Source organism: Oncorhynchus mykiss, chromosome 9 (assembly GCF_013265735.2).
Source record: "Oncorhynchus mykiss isolate Arlee chromosome 9, USDA_OmykA_1.1, whole genome shotgun sequence".
NCBI classification, from domain to species: domain Eukaryota; kingdom Metazoa; phylum Chordata; class Actinopteri; order Salmoniformes; family Salmonidae; genus Oncorhynchus; species Oncorhynchus mykiss.
Genome location: NC_048573.1, coordinates 21,300,079 through 21,318,576, shown reverse-complemented (window position 1 = coordinate 21,318,576; position 18,498 = coordinate 21,300,079). Strand labels below are relative to the sequence as shown.

The following is an 18,498-nucleotide window of genomic DNA, read 5'->3' as shown; positions in this document are numbered from 1 at the left end:
TTCCTTGACTTTGTTGTCCTTAAGCCATAAGTTTGGAAGTATGCTTGGGGACATTGTCCATTTAGAAGACCCATTTGCGACCAAGCTTTAACTTCCTGATGATGTCTTGATATGTTGCTTCAATATATCCACATAATCTTCCTTCCTCGTGATGCCATCTATTTTGTGAAGTGCATCAGTCCCTTCTGCAGCAAAGCACCCCCACAAAATGATGCTGCCACCCCCGTGCTTCACAGTTGGGATTGCAGGCTTCCCCCTTTTTCCTCCAAACATAACGATGGTCATTATGGCTAAACAGTTATATTTTTGTTTTATCAGACCAGAGGACATTTCTCCAAAAAGTAAAATTTTTGTCCCCATGTGCAGTTGCAAACTATAGTTTTGTTGAGAGGTTGAAAAACAAGTTTCAAATGACTCCAACCTAAGTGTATGTAAATTTCCGACTTCAACTGTATGGGTGTCTGAGCTGTAGGTTATTTGATTATGCAAACAATCTGGAATTGTCTGCAGTTAATCTCTCGTCAACACTCAACCAGGAAAGACTGCCATGTATGTTGTTATTGTTAGTTCTGTATGAGCAGTTAAGGGGAAAGCGTGCTGCTCTGCTTGGAGCCAGCTACAGCTTTGCTAGGTCTTTCTTTGCTGCACTTTACTATATTACTGGACAGTAATCAAGATGGGACAAGACCAGAGCCTGAATAACTAGTACAGTAAAGTAAAATGACTTGACCATGATAATTGACCATTCAATGTTATACCTAGGAGTGTAGCTTCCTCAACTTGCTCAATGGTCACACCCTTTATGCACAACTCCAGTTGAGGTTTAGGTCGTAGAGAAAGTTTTGAACCATATACAATGCTTTTAGTTTTAGATGTAATTAAGACCAGTTTGCTATTAATGACCCATTCTGATACTGACCATAACTTCCTATTTAGAATGTCAGTGAGCTCACTCCCTTTGGGTGCTGTCATGTAGAGTGTGGAATCATAAGCATACATATTAATTCCAGCTTCATGTAAGACCAGTGGCAAATTATTTGTAAAAATATAAAAGAGTGAAAGGCCCAAGGCAACTGCCCTGAGGGACATCACACTGTACATATCTGATGTTAGAAAAGCTTCCATTGAAGAACACTCTCTGGGTTCTACTGGATAAATAACTCTCCAACCATGCGATGGCAAATAATGTAAATCCATAGCAGGTGAGTTTTTTCACTAACAACTTATGATCAAGAACATCAAAGCAGAGTGGGGAAGTACCTTCATTATAGGTTCAGTAGCAAATTCATCCAACCCCAGTTGGCCAGAATCCCTGTCACTCTTCAGGAGAGGGGCGGGCCTACAGCAGGCCATGTAGACACAGACAGGCAGCTCCTTCAGAATGCTCACCACTTCCTTGTGGGTCTCACCAATCAGGGATATTCCATTAACCTGAGAGGGGTGGGCACACACCTCCAATGGTCAACACTTATCTTGAGTCACTCATGCCAGGATTCAATCCGATTAAAGGTTATAGGGCATTGCTGTTTTTAAAGGCAATGTTCCCACGCTCGCAGAGATCCTATTCACGGTAAACTCTACATATATCCAAGGAATTTAGGCACTTTCCAATTTGATATCAGTGGTTGAAGAATTTGTGCACTAAGTAAGTTCCAGGCTAACGGTTGTTCATCATGTTCTCACTATTGGCGGTGTCCCTTACTTCGAGCAGTTCGTCCCCACTGAAGAGTTTCCCACAGCGTCCCACTGGCCCCTCCAGCAGGACGGAGCGGATGTAGTGGTGCCCGCTGTTGGCATCCAGACTGATTCCCAGACCACTGCTCTCACTGAACTTCTCCACTTGGGCAACCTGTCATGGGCACAACAGGTGGGCACAACTCAGTTGGCACAAAAATACTATGAAGCTTTTTCACAGTAAAAAAAAAAAAGATGCTTTTGCACATCTTATGAAATTGTCCTATAATGATCAGCATTCAATTTACCAAGTGTGGCAATATAGTATTTTTTTTTAACTAACAATATTTTTTATTTACAACACATACAATAATGTTTTTATTCTGCAACCAGTGCTTTTCCATCTATACAATTGCAATATAATGTGTAAAACAGCAAAATGTACTACTAAAAGATACATGGTTGAGACAGGCTGTTTGGGTGGATGTTACTTCTGTTAACTCACCACTACTTCCTTGCTGGGGCCGAGAGTCTCCTGCCACTTCTTCTTCAGCTCTAACTCCTCATCCTCTGTTAGCTTTGCTTCTTAAAAACATCAACATACCATACAATGAGTGTAAAAAACATTAAGAACACTAGCTCTTTCCAGTACAGACTGACCAGGTGAATTCAGGTGAAACCTTTGATCCCTTATTGATGTCACCTGTTAAATCCACTTCAATCAGTGTAGATGAAGGGAAGGAGAGCGGTTAAATTAGTATTTTTAAGCATTGATACAATTCAGATGTACCCTACCGTTCAAAGTTTTGGGGTCACTTAGAAATGTCCTTGTATTTGAAAGTGGGAGGCCCCGTTGCACAACTGAGCAAGAGGACAAGTACATTAGTGTGTCTAGTTTGAGAAACAGATGACTCCAATGTCCTCAACTGGCAGCTTCATTAAATAGTACCTGCAATACACCAGTCTCAACGTCAACAGTGAAGAGGTGACTCCGGGATGCTGGCCTTTAAGGCAGAGTTGCAAAGAATAAGCCATATCTCAGACTGGTCAATAAAAATAAAAGATTAAGATGGGCAAAAGAACACAGACACTGGACAGAGGAACTCTGCCTAGAAGGCCAGCATCCCGGAGTCGTCTCTTCAATGTTGACTTTGAGACTGGTGTTTTGCGGGTACTATTTAATGAAGCTGCCAGTTGAGAAATTGTACTTGTCCACTTGCTCAGTTGTGCACCGGGGCCTCCCACTCCTCTTTCTATTCTGGTTAAAGCCAGTTTGCGCTGTACTGTGAAGGGAGTAGTACACAGCGTTGTACGAGATCTTCAATTTCTTGGAAATTTCTCGCATGAAATAGCCTTAATTTCTCAGAACAATAGACTGACGAGTTTCAGAAGAAAGGTCTTTGTTTCTGGCCATTTTGAGCCTGTAATCGAACCCACAAATGCTGATGCTACAAATACTCAACTAGTCTAAAGAAGGCCAGTTGTATTGCTTCTTTAATCAGACAACAGTTTTCAGCTGTGCTAACACATTTGCAAAAGGGTTTTCTAATGATCAATTAGCCTTTTAAAATGCTAAACTTGGATTAGCTAACACAACGTGCCATACCAACACAGGAGTGATGGTTTCTGATAATGTAGATATTCCATTCAAAATAAAGCAGCCATTTCCAGTTACAATAGTCAATTCCAACATTAACAATGTCTACACTGTATTTCTGATCAATTTGATGTTATTTTAATGGAGAAAAAAAGTGATTATCTTTCAAAAACAAGGACAATTCTAAGTGACCCCAAACTTTTGTACAGTAGTGTATGTGTTCCTTTCAGAGGGTGAATGGGCAAGATAAAAGATTTCCAGCCAACTTGACACAACTGTGGGAAGCATTGGAGTCAAGGTGTCAAAAGCTTTCCCTGTGGAATTGATGCTATTCTGAGGGCAAAAGGGAGTGCAACTTAATATTAGGAAGGTGTTCCTAATGTTTTGTACACTCAGTGTAGACTTAAATAGAATGACGTATAAAGTACATTCAACCAACTACTATGTCCCATCTGATTGATTCAGACTCAATGAGTCACAGCGGTAGGCTACAGTTGGACAACTCCAAACGCACTACTTGAAAGAGTTTAGGCCTTACTTTAAGAACCACTTCTATATATATATATATATATATATATATATATATATATATATATATATATATATATATATGTAACACTTCATTTGGATAGTCCATCTGTAGATGCTCAACAAACTATCAACAGGCGATCAAACCCGCGTCAACAACATTTTTGCTGAATTACAACAGGGGAAACATCTATAGACATGCATTAATAGTTTGTTGAGCATCTACAGATGCATTGGTTCAATTCTTTTGAAATGCACAGTAGCCTAAAACCAGTCCTCACAACAATAGCATACTTTAAACAGATTCCAATCCATTAGCTATACTTAGTAAAGGACCCCAGATAACAGGGGAGTGGATTCACTTACCGTCTCTGGTCTTCTCAGTTAACTGATCCTTCACGTTGGTGACATCAGATTCCTCACTCAATGCCTGGCACTGTTTCTTACCTGCACCGGGGTACACAATATATACACATCAATACACACATACACACTTGCAGAGCTCTTGGTTAAGTCATCTTGCTCCCAGCCCAAACATGGTGGTTATGATGGCATGGGTTGTGCATCGTGTCTTGTATGGTAAAGACACAAACACATCAGAGGTCTGCTTTAGTTAGTCCTGGTTCCAGCTCCGAACATGCTGGCTATGTCGTCACGGGTTGTGCTTTTATGGGTAGTGTGTGTGAGTGTGCGCAAGAGTGTGTGTGTGTGAGCATGCACATGTGCGTTTGTACTTTTAGATTTATGTGTATTTTTGTGTTATTTCACTACACCCGCAATAACATCTGCTAAATATGTGTATGCGACCAATAAAATGTGACTTGATTTTGCCATGCATTTTCCTATGCGTATGTTTACTGGGGTTCGTATGAGGCAGGCCCAATTACAGGTTAAAGGAGTTCAGGGTTTCCTAAAGCAGGGCGGAGCGCGCAGGGCGGAGCGCGCAGCCTTCTAAATCTGGAGCTGTGGTTGTGGTGAGAAGATGCAAGTAGAGAGAAGCTTCACCATCCTTACGTAGATAGAGGCAATTAAAGTTAGGGCAATGTTGTGGTTATGTGTACTGTCCTCAAGTAGGCATAGCCCTGCAGCGTCACCAGGGATGTGATCACGGGCTGTACGTTTCAAGCTTCTCAGAATAGCAGTACTGATCTAAAATCAGTTCCTCTGTCCAGAGTCTGTGTTCTTTTGCCAATCTTAATCTTTTATTTTTATTGGCCTGTCTGAGATATGGCTTTTACTTTGCAACTCTGCCTAGAAGGCCAGCATTCTGGAGTCGCCTCTTCACAGTTGACGTTGAGACTGGTGTTTTGCAGGTACTATTTAATGAAGCTGCCAGTTGAGGACTTGTGAGGTGTCTGTTTCTCAAACTAGACACTAATGTACTTGTCCTCTTGCTCAGTTGTACACCGGGGCCTCCCACTCCTTTCTATTCTGGTTAAAGCCCGTTTGCACTGTTCTGTGAAGGGAGTAGTACACAGCGTTGTGTTGTACGAGATCTTCAATTTCTTGGCAATTTCTTGCATAAAATCGCCTTCATTTATCAGAACAATAACAGACTGACGAGTTTCAGAAGAAATGTCTTTGTTTCTGGCCATTTTGAGCCTGTAATCGAACTCACAAATGCTGATGCTCCAGATACTTAACTAGTCTAAAGAAGGGCCGTTTTATTGCTTCTATAATCAGAACAACAGTTTTCAGCTGTGATAACATAATTGCAAAAGGGTTTTCTAATGATCAGTTAGCCTTTTAAAGTGATAAACTTGGATTAGCTAGTACAACGTGCCATTGGAACACAGGAGTGATGGTTGCTGATAATGGGCCTCTGTACGCCTATGTAGATGATCCATAAAAAATCTGCTGTTTCCAGCTACAATAGTAATTTACAACATTAACAATGTCTACATTGTTTTTCTGATCAATTTGATGTTATTTTAAAAAACAAGGACATTTCTAAGTGAGCCAAAACTTTTGAACGGTAGTGTATATATGCACTGTGTTTTGCCTCTGCCCGGGCAACGAAGGAGTGGCTTCGTAAGAAGCATTTCAAGGTCCTGGAGTGGCCTAGCCAGTCTCCAGATCTCAACCCCATAGAAAATCTTTGTAGGGAGTTGAAAGTCCGTGTTGCCCAGCAACAGCCCCAAAACATCACTGCTCTAGAGGAGATCTGCATGGAGGAATGGGCCAAAATACCAGCAACAGTGTGTGAAACCCTTGTGAAGACTTACAGAAAACGTTTGACCTCTGTTATATACCCTTTGTGAGCAATGACAAAGTATTTTGTTATTGACCCAATAATTATTTTCCACCATAATTTGCAAAAAAAATCATTAAAAATCCTACAATGTGATTTTCTGGATTTATTTTCTCATTTGGTCCGTCATAGTTGAAAATAATTATGATGAGAATTACAGGCCTCTCTCATCTTTTTAAGTGGGAGAACTTGCACAATTGGTGCCTGACTAAATACTTTTTTGCCCCACTGTATATGTGACTCTCAATCAAATATGCAGTTGTCATGGTCATGTTCATAAGGGCACGCCATTGAAAACATGTTAAAACGCTTTGCAGCGGAAAACCCAATAGAGTGTGTTTTTTAATTGGACAAATCCAGGTAGTCCCTCCCTGTCAGTTTTCTTCCATTTCCTGCCAAATTTTTTTATTTTACCTTTATTTAACTAGGCAAGTCAGTTAAGAACAAATTCTTATTTTCAACGACGGCCTAGGAACAGTCTGTTCAGGGGCAGAACGACAGATTTGTACCTTGTCAGCTCGGGGGGGAGCAAGAGGACAGCTCTGGGATTTGAACTTCCAACCTTCAGGTTACTAGTCCAACGCTCTAACCACTAGGCTACCCAGCCGCCCCTAATGAACTACAGGTACCTTGAGTGGTGGCGTCCACAACATCCGTCCTCTCCAGTGTCGTGTCTCTGCCCCCTGGGGTTGGTGAGACTACGAGCACACTGGGCACCACAGCGGGTGGGATATCCTCTGGACGGAAGCCTCGCCTGATCAGCTTCAGGTGAACTGTCTGGCTCGTGTGTCTCAGCACCTCCACGGCCTGCTGGTTGGTGTAGCCCTGGATGTTATTACCGTCCACCTGGATACATCATGGACTTGAATAGAGTGCTTAGAGTGCTCTTTGCATCTTTGTCATGTTGGCTTCTGTGACAGCATGGAAAGCGTCAATGAGATCTTTCTCCATACTTAAACAGCCTTTGTGGCACGTGAGTCGTCTATCCAAATCTATGGGATACATTCTCAGGACAACACACAAATAGGAAAGCAAGCTCACAAGCACACCCATACCAGGCACACCCATACACACAGAAATAGTACCACCCAATAGACAAACCTACATCACAACAAGAAAATAAATCATGATGGAAGATTTGCTCATGCTTCAAATCCATTAATTTATTCAGGATGTAACACAGAAAGGGTTTTGCATTAATAGTAAATGCTCAATTTAGGGTCATGACTAGAGTTGTGACGGTCATGACATTATGTCAGCCGGTGATTGTCAAGAAAATAACTGCCGGTCTCACGGTAATTGACTGTTAATGAATTTTGATTTATTTTTTTTGCATTTCCTGTCTACAAGCCACTCATTCTTACCTTTGGAACATCTACATTTTTAAAAAGTATAATAAATCAATGTAATATAGCCTATACCATCCCAATAAATGATATAAAGAAGAACAGAATAGTATACTCGGAGTTGTCCTTATGTTAGGACCTGATCTGGCTATGCCATATGGCTGTGGGCTACACTAGTTCATTTAACAGACAAGATTTGCTTAGAATTCCGTGGCATTAATTTATAGTATGAAGAATACAATTGAACATAGCTGAATAAAATAAAATAAATTCTCCAAAAGATTTGAGGGAGTGCGCACATGTGGCTATTCTGTCTTGAGAAGTTAACAAAGAAACAGGTCTTGCTATATAATTAATTTATAGTTATTTATGCTTTAGTTGTGATCAAAACATATAGCCCAACGTTTGTATTTTTTACACATTCTAAGGCTGCATTATGCGACTAATGATGATTTGAAAAAGTTGCATGTAAAAGCATGAACTCTGCTTGGTTTCTTGCGCAGGCAGCACACATTTCATCAGTCTCTCATTCACAATTTGACAAGCAATTTCCGGGCGGCATCCCCTTTGTAATGCCCCCTAAAAAAAAATCCAGTGGCCGTTGTGCCCCTGGGTTGAATATAATAATTACCTTTTCCCGCATACGTGCTCCGAAGCACCTCTAACTCACATGGCTGTCTAGGATAGCTAAATTCTTAATAGCCAATGCAGTCACGTGATCGGGTCTTTCACACAGGCTACAACTGAAGACCGACCAAATCCAGGATGCAACTACCTCACGAAGCTGGTTGAGAGAATGCCAAGAGTGTGCAAAGTTGTCATCAAGGCAAAGGGTGGCTACCTTGAAGAATTTTAAATATAAAATATATATTGATTTGTTTTACACTTTTTTGGTTACTACATGATTCCATATGTGTTATTTCATAGTGTTGATGTCTTCACTATTATTCTACAATGTAGACATTTTTTTAAATAAAGAAAAACCCTGGAATGAGTAGGTGTGCCCAATCTTTTGACTGGTACTGTATGTGTGAAATTTGTTTTGATTTAGAATGGACCGTTTTCATGCACCTGTCTCGAAAATAGCGAATGGAGGACGCTTTTCCCGTGGTTCATTTTCAATGCCAGCCAGGTAGGCTATACTCCTGTTATAAAGAGAAGCAATGTGCTTAATATTAGAAAAGTTGAAAAAGAAATACAGTAGGCCCAGCCTATAGAAAGCTGATAATACTATTCATTAAAATAATACTATTTTTAATAGAGGCCATCACTCTGTTCTCTCACTCAATTGCATAGCCTATAGAAATGTTGCGCAACATGAGCTAATGGGCTCTCATTAAGTATTTGATTCGATTTTTGATTACATTTGCATTGATGTCAGAGTGATTAGAGGGACAATAGAGTGTTGAGTACCAGGCAGTTAACAAGTTTGGTAGACTACTAATGACCATCAGCAGCATCAGAGCTTGGAGAAGCCTAATTACCGTGACTAAATGGTCACATGGAATTTGACTGCCGCCATGACCGCCGGTGTGGCGGTAATACGGTCACCGTAACGGCCTTGGAACAGTGTGTATAAATCTCAGCTGAAGATAAATTATTCAAATATGGGAGATTATTCTCTCCCCACATTATCTATAGATAAAGCTCCATATTATTCAAAATGAGAGACAAATATCCTTGCACACTTTATTTTATACTTTGGCATGGAATTTAAATTGACATAACAGCCGATAAAAAAATCTGAAGGGTGTGGCTTGATGTGGTCTAGCGCTTAGGGCCACTAGTGTTGGCATAGGTTCAAATCTGGCTGACTTCACAATCTCTATCCATCTCTCCCCACTGTCATCCTCCATCACTCTATCTGTTCACGTCAGAGTGAAAATATATTTTTAAAATTTACAATAAAAAAACAAAATAAAAAGTTGAGGATGGTCTAAGACACTTACAGCTATGATCTGGTCCCCAACATGGATCCGGCCGTCTTGCTCTACCGCACTGTCCTTAGTTATACTTTTCACGAAAATACCAGAGGGCTCTGAAAATGGCAAAATAGACACAATGACCATGTGTGGATAAAGTTCTTAAAACAAGCAGTATCCTTTATACAGTACAAGAGACGCCCTTTAACTGTATCTGCAGTTTGAGTGTTCTAGAGAAGTCAGAAACACTCACAATTTCCCTAGAAGAGGCAGTGTCACTACATAGCTCTTTGCTCCAGACATTCTATCGGACTCTTTAAAGTAAATTCCTTCCCAAGTGGTTTCATTCCATCCAAAGCAGAGTGAATAAGTTAGAAAATAAATAAAACCAAACTATTTCCAGTAGTAAACAATGCTACCAAGTCTTACCAGAATTTTTGTCCCCCACATAGCCGGCGATGGTGATTCCCAGACCCTGGGCGTTCTTGGTCAGCCCAACGTCGAACGCTTCGGCCTCCTCTTCCTCGTATCCCTGTGAAGAGACAGAGGAAGAGTGAGTCAGCTTCTACATTCTACAAAATGGCAGACAGAGAGCACAGTGGAGGGGGCGAGTCGCGGGTGCCGAATTCCCCCAATTCCACGTGCTGTTACCAATTTACCAAGAAGCATTCCTCACCTATGCATCAACTCTGTCAGCCAGATGAGTTATGTTATTTATTTGATGAATGTCAACTAAAAATTCATTAAGCAATGGGGTACTGAGACTGTGTACAGAGAAGAATATACAATCTAGTTTGGGAGTGTGAGTCATGGAATGTTGATAAGGTTCATGGTTAATACTGCTTGATAATGGACAGCGAATTCCAGTTGTTAGCCTTTTGGAACATTGTGACCTCTGAGGCTGAGTCACAGATGATGTTACGTGTCACAAATTATTCTCATTGGATACCCATCTCTGAGGGGAAGAGAGCTGGAACAAAAGAGAGACAGAACCACGTGCCCTTTATCCTAGTCATTAGTAAATATAAAATTTTAAGGAAACAAACCTAATAAAACCACCTCATCTTCCCCCTTCCCCCCCCCTACCCATCCACCCACACGATTGTCTTGTCGTACCTGTTGCTCTGTGACCGTGGGCAACACCATTGGGACGATGGCGGTTTCCTCTGGAGGGCCTCTGGTGATGACCAACTTCACTCGGTTACCACACTGCCTCAGGACCTGGACCAATCACAAAACAACTGAGACCAGCATTACACACTAAATACTGTACTTGTCACTTAGGGCTATACTTTATAGAACCATAGAAAAAGCAGGACAATGGGGATACAATTGAGAAGTTTTTGTCAAGTCTCAATGTTGTATGTCTAAAAGTCTCAGACAAGTCTCATTATCAGTAGTCAATTCAATACAAAACTCAGTACCTGAGCCACCTGCTCACTTCCCATGCCATATAGGTCAGTGTCCCCAATCTTGAGGATGTGGTCCCCACTGCGCAGATGCCCATCCTAAGTACAAGGTAGGAAAGTTGGTTATTACTATTAGGTATGGCTTACAAAAACCAAGCTTCCCCACTGGGCACAGATGCCAGTTCAACATTTATTTTTTATAAAAATTTGGTTGAGATGTCAACTAACGTGAATTCAACCAAACATGTCACCCTGACATTGGATTTAGGGAAATCCTTATGTTGAGGACTTTTTGCAAATCCAATCAGTTTTCCACGTTAATTCAACATCATCACATGGATTTGTTGTTGTTGTTGTTGAAATAACGTGTAAAAAAAACATTGATTCAAACCATTTTTGCCCAGTTGGTTCCTGCTTGCAAAACTTCTAAATACCAATGTGTGGTGCACCCATGACATTGAAGTCACCTGATCAGCGATGCCTCCAGGCAGGATGGTTTTGACAATGACACCGGTGGTCTTTCCTCCCACAATGCCAAAGCCCAGGCCCGTCCCGTCGTTGACCAGCTCCATGGTCTCCACATGATTCCAGTGGGCCTAAGGAGGGACACAGAGAGCACAGCGTCAGATACGCATCTCAAAACATTCACTACAGGACGGTTACTATATATAGGGTGTAGCCCTCAGGGTAAAAGAGAGGTATGCCGTCCAAGGAGAACAACTAGGACTAATGAAGAGGAAATGAAGAAACATCATTCCAGGAACCACCTGGGAGGATGTCAAGAAAACTACACAGAACAGGGTGATAGAGATACATCGTTGAGGCTCTTTGTGCCACAAGGAGCGAGAAGGAATATGTTAAGTGCTCAAAGAAGGAATTTGAATATTGCTGTGTGTGTGCCCCAGTGAATTAACGTTATACAACCGTCTGTGTATAAGGGGTGCTTTTGTGTCTGTGTTCCTCATCACGCTAGAGAGGTCAGGCATTATGCTAGCTCCCCCAGGAATGTGAGACACTATAGTCTGTGTGTGTGTGTGTGTGTATACAGAATGTGAGTGTGCATGTGTGTGCTAATGTGTTTATATACGTGTATGCTTCCACAAGCTTCTGTGTGTGCACTCCCCTCACCGCACTGGAGTGGGCAGACAGGGTGCTGGCAGCGGAGGGGGTACGGGACACCACGGGGCTGGCCAGCTGAGGAATGGGTCCTCTGGCTATAGTGAGCTGCACGCACTCAGATGCTCTCTGCAGGATGCCTATGGCCTGCTGGTGGGTCACTGTCTGGTCCAGGGGTTGACCGTTGATGGCCAAGATCTGGTCTGACTCCTTCAGCTTCCCATCGCTGTGGGAACAGGAGGATTCTCATGATAAAAAATATTCCAACAAGACATCAACTAAAGGGATAGTTCACCAAAATTACAGTATGGCATCCTGGTTGCTAAAATTCTAATAGTTCACTTAATTTCAGTTTATGTGACAAAACAAGCAAGTATAGTGTAGAGAATTATTGTAGCATCTAAACTGCTGTGAAATATATTTTCCATAATCACAAATATTGAAGCATAGATATAGCACAGATAGAACAGATCTACTGCTTCTTAAACTTTCTTTCAATGAGAATGAGAGATCTATAACACACATTTCTAAGTGAATTAGGTCAGGTCGCCCAAAAAGTTACATATTGCAGCTGTAAGTGGTAACGTTTTAGTAGTTTTGTCCAATATGTAATTTTGGGTGAACTATCCCTTTAAAGACTTATATTGTTAAGTTTTCATTGATGACTCGAGGTCAAACATAGTTCATTAGGATGCGGCTTCAGTGCAACTAAATTCATTATTGAATAGTTGATTATCTATGGGCTGTAAGGCTTAGAACTGAGGATAATCTCACTGTTGAAAAGATGCAGGTCGAAAAAGACAGTAGTCTTGGGGAGATGCAGGGTGGGCAGGTTTTTGTTCCAGACCAGTACTAACACATCAGATAATCAACTGTTGATTCAGCTGGAATGTGCAAAAACTGGGTTTCTGGTTTTAATGACTTCATTACAACCAGATTTGCCCAGCACAGGGCGGGCATGCATTTTGTTCCAGCCCATCACTAACACATTAGATAATCAACGGTTGACCCAGTAGGCAAAACTGGCTTTCTGGTTATAATGATGTCATTTCAACCAGATTTATCTGCTGGGGATGACCCTTGTTAACTTTCCCATACCAGTGGGCCACGCTCCCGGGCTGGATCTCCTGGACGAAGATGCCCAGCTCCCCGCGGTTCTCGCTCCTCAGGCCAACCACGCTGAAGCCCAGACCCCCAGACAGTGGCTTCACCAGCTCCATGCGCGTCACGTAGCGCCCCTAGAGACACACGCACGCACACACACACACACACACACAAATGTACCCATACACATCACACACTCTCCACGTTAGCCCTCCTTCTTACCCCCCCCCTCAAGAGTGTACACTGAACACAGTGTAGTGTAGTGCGCACTTGTCTTTGAATATTTAGCTAGATTGACCGGGAGTGTAACCAGACTTACTTGTGATTATCAAGATACATTTCTGGAGATTTTTTTACAGTCTAGGGATGTAGGGAAATAGTACCACCAACAACATATGAAACAAAAACAATCAACTATATAATGAAATATGTACCTCTTAATATGTGAATCTATAAGAAAGTTACTTGTTGTGATGAAATAACTCAAAATGTATGAAATGCTTGCGTTTTATCCGAACATGTCTTTACCTGAGCCATGGAGCGAATGATGTGCTCAAAATCCTCAGGCGATTGCTTCCCATTGACCTGTGTACTAGTGGAGGCTTCTGGGTAGGCAAGATGGCCACCATTGGCCTGGGCTGATGTGTAGCATTCACTCAGGTCATCGCTAAGTGTTGATGTGACACCACCCTGAAACCATCAATGGAAATACAGTCAAGTGTTGCATTCAAGAATTCTAGGTTTCGCAACATATTGATATATTGTGTACTGTGTAAACTCAGTATTGTTTATAAGAAAGAGCAGCTGCTAAAAGCTGTTGGCTGTTATAGTTTGAAGTGCTGTTTACTGAATTTGTTGCAGTTGTTCGATTGAAGTTAGAGAGACATGATCACAAACACTATAACCAATTATTTGAAATCAAATGTATTCAATGTTGTGATGATAGGAATTATACATCTAGCAAGAAACAGACTTAATCCACAAAATTACAGCTTTATTTTTGAATATATCAACACAAACCATGTTTACTTGTCACATTGTTACGCACATGCATTGAGTGAGTATCACTAATATCCCAAATAAGGCCACACAAGCCGATCCAATCAAGTTCTAACCAAAAACCTGCCATCACTGCTGTTAAAATAAACAAAGGCTAATTTTGTGAATTCCCTAAATCAAACTAAGTCTAGGAGCGGGGGAGGCAGGCCAGCTCGTTACCCAACCGTGATTAGCTGGATCTATAGCAGTCTAATCCTTCAGAGATAATAGCCTTTCAGCTGATCCAACAATGACTCTGCCACCAATGTAATATTTCCATCATAGCCATCTGGATGCCTTGATATGCTAGTCAATAACTGGGCTGCAACCACTGTGGTTTTGTGACTAATGGATTACATGAATTAGACAATGTGTAAAACTATGTTTTTGAATCTCATTTGCTTATTGGCTCTAATGTTTGTTTATGATTCGTTTGAATGTGATCCAAAAGGACTAGCGCATTGCTTCATGAGCACTTTGTTTGAAATATAGCATCCTCGGCTTCGGTTGCCCTTTTGAAATTGTGCTTGTGTGCTTAGCATATTGAAGAAGCATTTTTGACACTAGCTGACATATCATCCAGCCAGTAGCCTTTGGTGAGGTTTTAGCCTTTGTAAAGAGAAAAACCCTGCAGGCTCGGCTAACTTAGCGTAGCGCTCAAGTTGCTGTCCCATACACAAGCTTTGTTAGCCAGCCGGGCTAAGAGGATTAAAGTTCCAGTTTGGTTCTTGCACATTTAAGAAATTGTTTCTGCCCCACTTCACACGGCGGCAGCCTCTCTCTTCTGCGAGCAGGCCCCGTCGCCATAGCGACACTGACAGTGCTAGGCGCTACTGGCAGGAGTAGACAGACAGACTATGTGTGGGTCTAGGCATTGACTGACAACAAAAACACCAACTACAGCTTTCCTACAAATTGGTTTCGCCTAAGGAAGCCAGAAAGTCTATTTGTATTGCAAAATCTCAGCTTAATCTCTGTTCCTCTAAATTGAATTGACATTATTTAATGTCTTCTTTGATTCACTTTATCTATAAACATAGACTCCATTACTCATGTATTTTAGCTTGAAAACATTAGGTTGGAAGAGCAATAGTTTAGCATGACACACACACAGTTACCCATGCTATACGGTGTGGACTGGATTGCTACATTGTGCTAAGGAATGTGACACTGCTGAAATAAGCTATAAAGCACTGGCGCACAAAAAAATGCCTGCAAGGATTTTATAATCTGAATTCCTTCAGGGTTGAAAAAAAAAAAAGATGTAGCAGCCCCCCCTGCCTCCCACTGCATAGCTCACATATTTTCTGTCTCAAGCACTCACCCTGGCCCCTTCCCACAGTGACCTAACCAGAGCTCTTTCTTGGGCAAAAAACAAATCTACATTTCTCATGGGCCCTGGATAAGCCGAGGAGGCCTTTTGGCTTTTCCTGGTATTGTCTGCTTATGGAACCTTATTAAAAGTGCCCAGATGAGCTCGGACTGCAATATGAGCACAGTAATACATGATTGGAGAAGAAAACAAGCTAAATCTGTCTGGAGCCCTAATAATTCAATTGGATTCAATGCAGACCAAATCAAGATTGAAATAGGTAGCAGTCATTTCTTTCATTCTAACTACCAGACATAATAATACCGTCGTAGCAAAGACCATGCATGGTCAATCCTGAGTCTGAAGCTATGCCATTAACACATTTATCTACAATGTGGACAAAAACTTAAAGACAAGTTAGGGAGTTGGAACCAGAGATGGGTTGAGGTTAAGTCTATGTTTACTTTATTGGGTCATGTTTATGACCCCCTGTAAAGGTTAGAGTGATGCCAATCCTAACCCTCATTCTGAAAGGGATAGTTTACTCAAAGTACAAAAACAACCAAAGCATGGATTGCTGTCATACCTTGTCCATAGACTGCTTAGAGGTTAATGGCAGACTCAGTAAGTGCCAGTTTTGTCCTTTTGTTTAAATGTTACATTTTGTTTTGTCGGGTCAACAAACCAAAACGAGGCAAGACATCATAACATGCTCTAGATTCTAGGCTATCTGAGAGTTCATAAGCATCTGCAGGGCCCTATGATCCATATCAACCAGTAGCCCTATTTTAGTTACAAAAAGTATGTAGGCTGCTGTATAATAAAACAACAATTTACAAGTCAGCTATGAACGTAACAGCAGTAAAACTACATTCTAATTTACATAGCTAGACAATATACTGCGGTGCAAGAACAGTGCCGTTATCTGCTTGATCGCATTCTTGCAGTGCAAAAACATTCCTGGAAAAGTCGACCCTTAGCAACTAGCTAGCCTATGTTGAATTGTAAAATACATTTGCCATCAAAAGGTTGCAATAGTAAACAAAACATCCAAGAGGAAAACAATTAGCCAGCTAACAACTCCAGCAAAGTTTGCCTTGTGTTTTAGCTTATTGTCCTGCTGAAAGGTGAATTCATCTCCCAGCGTTTGATGGAAAGCAGGCTGAACCGAAAAAGTAAATTGCTGTGCCTGATTTTTTGCTACACTTTTCACTCTGTCAATTAGATTAGTATTGTGGGATAACTACAATGTAGTTGATCCATCCTCAGTTTTCTCCTATTACAGCCATTACACTCTGTAGCTATTTTACAGTCACCATTGGCCTCATGGTGAAATCTCTGAGCAGTTTCCTTCCTCTCCGGCAGAGTTAGGAACGACGCCTGTATCTTTGTAGTGACTGGGTGTATTGATACACCATCCAAAGTGTAATTAACAACTTCACCAAGCTCAAAAGGGATATTCAATGTCTGCTTTTATTTTACCCATCTACCAATAGGGGCCCTTCTTTGTGAGGCATTGGAAAACCTCCCTGGACTTTGTGGTTGAATCTGTTCTTGAAATTCACTACTCAACTGAGGGACATTACAGATAATTGTATGTGTGAGGTACAGAGATGAGGTAGTCATTCAAAAAGTATGTTAAACACAATTAATGCACACAGAGTGAGTCCATGCAACTTATTATGTGAATTGTTAAGCACATGTTTACTCCTGAACATATTTAGGCTTCAACTGTGACATTATGGGGTATTGTGTGTAGGCCAGCGACAAAAAATCTCAAATTAAACTATACTGAACAAAAACAAACGCAATAAGCAATAGTTTTAATGATATTACTGAGTTACAGTTATTTTAAGGAAATCAGTCAATTGAAATATATATATTAGCACCTAATCTATGGATTTCACATGGATGGGCCTGGGATGGCATAGGCCCACCCACTGGGGAGCCAGGCCAAACAAAATTTGTTTTACCCCACAAAAGGGCTATATTACAGACAGAAATACTCCTCAGTTTCATCAGCTGTCCAGGTGACTGCTCTCAGACGATCCCGCAGGTGAAGAAGTTGGATGTGGAGATCCTGGGCTGGCGTGGTTACATGTGGTCTGCGGTTGGACATACTGCCAAATTCTCTAAGGCGGTTTATGGTAGAGAAATTAACATTAAATTCTCTGGCAACAGGTGTGGTGGACATTCCTGCAGTCAGTATGCCAATTGCACGCTCCCTCAAAACTTGAGACATCTGTGGCATTGCATTGTGTGACAAAACTGCACATTATAGAGCAGCCTTTTATTGTCCCCAGGACAAGGTGCACCTGTGTAATGATCATGCTATTTTATCAGCTTCTTGACATGCCACACCTGTCAGGTGGATGGATTATCTTAGCAAAGGATAAATACTAACAGGGATGAAAACACATGTGTGCACAAAATGTAAGAGAAATAGGCTTTTTGAGCCTATGGAAAATGTTATTTCAGTTCATGAAATATGGGACCAACATGTTGCATTCATATTTTTGTTCAGTGTATTTTATATTCAGGCTGTAATGCAACAAAATGTGGAAAAAGTCAAGGGGTGTGAATACTTTCTGAAGGCACTGTATATATTTGATATTGTTCATCAAAGTTAGCTGACTAACTTAGTGATCCTACATCCCAACACCCAAGAAAAACCTGATCTTACCCACCTGGTCTTTGAGGAGCTGGACAGACTTCTGCAGGGCAAGAATCTGGTGGAACAGGGGGCTCTGGAGAACTGACTTGAGCAGGCTGAGCTTCTCCTCGGTGGGGACCTCCCCCCGGTCCTTCAGCTTGGCCTGGAGACGCTCCACTGCCTGCAAGGCACGCTGGGTATCTGCAAAAGTGTTGCATAGTCCAGTGACCGCATGGGGAGGCAGCCGCGTGGAGAAAAGTGGAAGAGAGGGATAGCTATCAATATGAACTTGCAGGGTGATCAACGCAAGTGTTTTGAAATTGTTTAGAAGTTGAGTACAGCCCCCTTTGACATCTCTAAAACATCCTGTAATTAAACATCCAAGTGTTCCTATTTTGTTGGCAGTGTTTATTTAGGATGGATTGCTGAGATATCAAAACGTATTTATTTCACATGCACTGAATACAACAGGTGTAGACTTTACTGTGAAATGCTTGTTTACGAGCCCTTCCCAACACAGGAGGTTGGTGGTACCTTAATTGGGGAGG

The 18,498-nt window shown here is 41.5% G+C and overlaps 1 protein-coding gene across 8 annotated transcripts in view; it reads right to left on the bottom strand.

Annotated features, from left to right (window-relative positions):
• Window positions 1-18,498, bottom strand: part of LOC110531733 (multiple PDZ domain protein) — a 63,031-nt gene that overhangs the window by 37,155 nt on the left and 7,378 nt on the right. For 7 of the 8 annotated variants that reach the window (XM_036987557.1, XM_036987560.1, XM_036987561.1 and 4 more), the window contains exons 3-16: window positions 17,985-18,151; window positions 13,476-13,637; window positions 12,942-13,081; window positions 11,856-12,069; window positions 11,195-11,323; window positions 10,743-10,826; window positions 10,435-10,539; window positions 9,748-9,850; window positions 9,346-9,434; window positions 6,680-6,896; window positions 4,166-4,246; window positions 2,180-2,259; window positions 1,703-1,849; window positions 1,261-1,431 (exon numbers count right to left, since the gene is read on the bottom strand). In XM_036987557.1, coding sequence (XP_036843452.1) covers window positions 1,261-1,431; window positions 1,703-1,849; window positions 2,180-2,259; window positions 4,166-4,246; window positions 6,680-6,896; window positions 9,346-9,434; window positions 9,748-9,850; window positions 10,435-10,539; window positions 10,743-10,826; window positions 11,195-11,323; window positions 11,856-12,069; window positions 12,942-13,081; window positions 13,476-13,637; window positions 17,985-18,151 — 1,889 coding nt within the window. The remainder of the gene's footprint in view (window positions 1-1,260; window positions 1,432-1,702; window positions 1,850-2,179; window positions 2,260-4,165; window positions 4,247-6,679; window positions 6,897-9,345; window positions 9,435-9,747; window positions 9,851-10,434; window positions 10,540-10,742; window positions 10,827-11,194; window positions 11,324-11,855; window positions 12,070-12,941; window positions 13,082-13,475; window positions 13,638-17,984; window positions 18,152-18,498) is intronic. The other variant, XM_036987558.1, reaches the window with a different exon arrangement.